Raw genomic sequence first — 4562 nt, forward strand, 5'->3', positions numbered from 1 at the left:
CTGTAGGCAGTTACCCTATTTTCATACCCCTAGACATCCTAATAGTCGTAGTTTATCTTCCTATCAGAGCAGCTTATATTCTACAGGACATTGTCTCATGCCTGAAGAGACATTCATGACTTCCTTTGGGAGATCAGCTGGGTGGGAAATTGGTTTCCCAATCTAGAAAATACTGGGTGATATACCAGTAAAGAAAACTGTTGAAGACCCAGGTGTTTTCAATGTTCTTCTTTTATAAAATAGCTATAGAGTGGTGATTGGTGTACTCATGTGAGCAACCAAGGCCTATTCCAATGAATTTTACATTTTGCAAAGTGAAACACTTTCAACGGGATAAGTTGAGAGATCCTAGAATAGTAAGTAGTCTCAAGATCAGAGCACTCAGGATATGAATGTTTCAGGTGCAAAGTCCTGCTCTTCCCAATTCAGCTATTTGGGGTGGGGAAGAGCACCGTGTAATTTATGTCTGCTCAATAAATATTGCTGCTACAGGAAAAGAAGGGCTTTGAACTTAGATTTCTCTCAGCTCAGGTGAGTGTTTGACCACTGGGCTGCTTGCTATTCTAGCATAAGTCTCTCTCCCCCTCTCTCTGGTCTGGGTAGAAATTCTGTGCTGGAGCACAGATACAAGTGTTTCATTGAAATGGGTCTGCTTCTGCCAAAAAATGTGGGTCCTCATGAGAGTTTCTCAATTAAAAACAATTCAATCATCTCTATTCTGCATTTTATTTTGCCACTGTTTGTGCACACTCTGTCCAGCCCAAACCTACTTTACTACTGCCATGTCGCAGTGGTTATCATCAGGGGTCCTGGTTTTCTGTGTTTAAAAATCACAAATTCTCTGATTAAAAAAAGCCCAAATCCGCGATTAAATGAAATGCCTCTCTCTCTTTCTGTGTGTGTGTGTATATGTATGTATGTATGTGTGTGTGTGTGTGTGTGTGTGTGTGTGTATATATATGTATATATGTGTGTGTGTGTGTATGTATGTGTGTGTGTGTGTGTATGTATGTGTGTGTATATATATATATATATGTATATGTATATATGTATATAGGTATCAGCTTAACATAATGTTTTATTGATATAGTTACAATTTTAAAGCAATACGGAAGCTTCCCAGGGCCTCAATCACTATAGCAAAATTAATTCTGAATACCTATACATTTTGGCATTTGATTTTGGGTTTTTTTATCATGGAAAATCAGAGCTCTCCCTGGCCCCTTCACTCACCAGGGCACAGTGGGACTGAGCAGCCCTGCTACGCCAGTGCCCTGCTCCTGCCATTGCCCCTCACTCCCCACCCACAGCTCCCCAGGCCTCTAGCCCAGAGGGGGCTTCCAGCTGCCAGGGTTATGGGGCCAGGGACCCAGGTCTGCAGCCCCCTGCTCTCTGAAGCAGTACCCAAACCCTGCCTGCCACCTGCAGCAGGTGGTGGCTGCTGTGGCTCCTCTCCTTCATGGGTAGCACGGCCGGGGCAGAGCCCATTGCGGGTGCGGGAGGTGGGCAGGTGCAGGCTGCCGCTGCAATCTGGGGCTCCCCACCCTGGTGTCCTCCCTGGGGCCTCCTCAGCCCAGTGGGAAGGACCCAGCACAGTAAGGCAGAGCAGGGCCAGGTGAGGAAGCTCGGTACTGCTGCCGTGAGCCCAGCGCTGCCATGGTGAGGCACCCGCTGCCCACACACCAGCAGCGGGGCAGTGGTGCAAAGTCGTGCCTCCTGCTGCTGCTGAGCAGAAACTCTGCCAGCCTGCAAGGGAAAACCTCCTTAACCTGTGTTTTTTTGCTTTAAAGAAGAAAAACCAGGTTTTACTGTGTCTTTCTGTTGCAAACGGAAAACCTGGATCCCCGATTATCATCTCAGCTTTTGCTTATCCAAGCTGCAGTTACGGCACTTTTGCATACCTCCTCTTTATGCTTTCAATGCCACTCCTGAAGGTCAAGTAGCATTAGGGAATGTGAAGGCTGCAGAATTCTCCACATCGTTTAATCCATCTTCATAAATCAGCCTTTAGTTCTTTATAAGTCATAGGGCTTATATTAGTATTAATAAAATGAGGATGTCTTATGTAAATCAATTCCTGTAGATTGAACGGGAAAATCCCTGGTGATGAGTTTACACACAACAGTTTGCTTGCAACAATTTTTTTCTGTTGCAAAACAAAGTAGCAAAGTCATCCACTTCATCTCAGGTATAAACACAGCTTGAGTCATCAAAGCTGGACCTGACTCACACAGAGACGTATGTCTTGTGCATTTAAGCATTTAATATAGGATTCAAAGTGGGATGGGTCACACAGATCTAAAGTCTGGATGGTGAAAGCTTTACAGTGAATTGGCCAAGTTGTCAAACCTTAAGCATTTGGACTTAAGTCCGTCTTTAGTGTCTAGGCATTCAGAAGAATATTTTCCCATGGGGTGAATTTTTCTGTGTCTTCACACCGAAGTCACAGCTCCCGCCTTCCTGATGCCCCCTCTTAAAGACAGGATACTAGACACAAGGAGCAGTGCACTTGATCTGGTGTGACGATCTCTTTCTTCCTAGAGCTAACCTTGGACCAACGGCTCCAGTGAAGCTGCACAACAAGAGGAAGGGAAGAGCTGAAGGCACCAATATTGTACGAACCCACAAGATGCTGCTGAGAAAACCCCAGCGAAAACCTGCATGACCATCAGAGTGTGTGCAGCAGAAAGCCTTTACCAAAGGCAGACAAGAAAAGGCCCTGCAGCGGGCGTCGGGGGACGAAGATGGGACCGTTCTCAGGAAGTGCTGCTGCCACCCCCAGGCTGAGAGACAGTGAAACTTGGAGGTGGTTTCACACCTGAGCTCAAACAGCTGCCCGGCGGGTTTGTCTTTGCCGCTCTTTAGAGGCATTTATGTTTGCTTTCATGTCGAATGGATTGAGAAACATCCCAGCAGTGAGCCTGGGGGTCTGCTAGTATGTCTCTACCCAACATGGAGGTACTGGAATTATCTACAGATGCCTGTTCAGCCATAACTTGCTGAAAACAAACTTCACTCAGCTACCTGTGACGAAAGCAAAAGTACTGCCAGGCTTCTGCTAGTTGTAGAGAAATAGGGCTGGCACGGATCTTGAGAGGTCATCTAGTCCAACCCTCAGCTCTGCTTGTGTCTATGTTAAAATGATTGTGTCCAGTGGAGGGCATACCTATTGAGAGAGTGGGGCAGGAAGCTGTTGTCCTGTCCTGTGAAAAAAAAATCAATTAAAAAAGGTTTCCTTCTTTGAGATGAATCAGAGACTGAGGTTTTTTTTTGCTACCCCACTTCTTCTAGATGATCTGAATAGCCAGTAACCCAGTGGGCAGGACATTCACCTGAACTGTGAGAAACAGAGGCTCAAATTACCAGGCCAAATCCAGCAGGGAAGGGATGGGAACCTGTGTCTCCTGACCTAAACCCCAGGTGAATGCCCTGTTGACTGAGCTACTGGCTATCCTACTGCGGGTTTGTCTCTGGGCTCCATTTGGATCTAGGAAATCTCTCCTGAAGCTGGTATGTTCCTATAAAAAGTTTCCATTTTGACAAACGTGTGTTTTGTAACCAAAAATCCAAACTGGAAGGTCCCTTCCAGGCCCTAACAACTATGAAACTATCCTGACCAGGTCTGCTTGTACAACTCTTATACCACAGCGCTGTCCCCAGTTTACATATGGGGAGTTGAAGCACAGGGTGGATTTACTTGCAGGAAGTGTGCATCTGAGTCAGGACTTGTATTTGGGTCGCGAGTGCCAGTCCGAAGCCCTGTTTGCTCAATCATCCTTTACAAGGCACAGGCCAGCCTCACTCTCTCACCTGTCACCCACGGGATCACTGGAGGAGTGTTTGCATTTGGGCCTTTTGCCTGAAGTTGACTTGGTTGCTGCTGCAGTTATTCTGGAGAACGGAAAAATCATTTGTATTTAGTGAAGAGTTTAAAACGAGGGGAATTCCCCTTTGGATGTGAGACCTCAATTAACTTTGCAATTTAATTAATAGGTCCTTAAGCTCAGAAAGAACCAGCATGATGGTTCAGTCTGATTTCCTGCAAACACAGGTCAAAGCTTTCCCCAGTGCTTCCACCATACCTTGTGGGTGAACTAGAGCAGCATTTCTCAACCTGGGGGTCACGACCCAAAAGTGGGGTGCAAGAATATATGAATGGGTTGCAAACAAACTTTTAAAAATGGGTTCTCCTTTAGAAGGAGAAAAATGTGGGAAACAGTGGCTTTTCCCTTGCAGGCTGGCAGAGTTCCTGCCTGTGAGGGGCTGCTTGGGGGTCCCCATGCCCCTCCCCCCACCCCCTCCCTCCCCACACACTGGGGGTGTGGGTCAGGAGTGAGGGGCACTGGGTCAGGACTGGCCATTGAGGTTTACAAATGGGTCCTGGTTAAAAAAAAAAAAAAAAGTCGAGAACCACTGAACTAGAGGATATCATGTACGTGTGGGACCTTTAGGAACAAGGATATGAAGGGAAAGGCTACTTAAGAAGGCAGCCAGGTAATCTGTTCAACATTGGTTTTGCTTTTCTATGCAGCATTCGAGTGAAATGCTGACTTTTTGCATTC

General features: G+C 46.4%; 1 protein-coding gene across 1 annotated transcript in view; it reads left to right on the top strand.

Moving 5' to 3' along the window:
* ADGRF2 (adhesion G protein-coupled receptor F2) overlaps positions 1-3148 on the top strand; it is a 21234-nt gene extending 18086 nt beyond the window's left edge. The window contains exon 8 of the mRNA XM_006035294.1: positions 2542-3148. Within this exon, the coding sequence (XP_006035356.1) occupies positions 2542-2547 (6 nt within the window). The 3' untranslated portion in view covers positions 2548-3148. The remainder of the gene's footprint in view (positions 1-2541) is intronic.
* The last annotated feature ends 1414 nt before the right edge of the window (positions 3149-4562 follow it).

This window comes from Alligator sinensis, unplaced genomic scaffold, assembly GCF_000455745.1.
Source record: "Alligator sinensis unplaced genomic scaffold, ASM45574v1 scaffold1666_1, whole genome shotgun sequence".
Classification (NCBI taxonomy): Eukaryota; Metazoa; Chordata; order Crocodylia; family Alligatoridae; genus Alligator; species Alligator sinensis.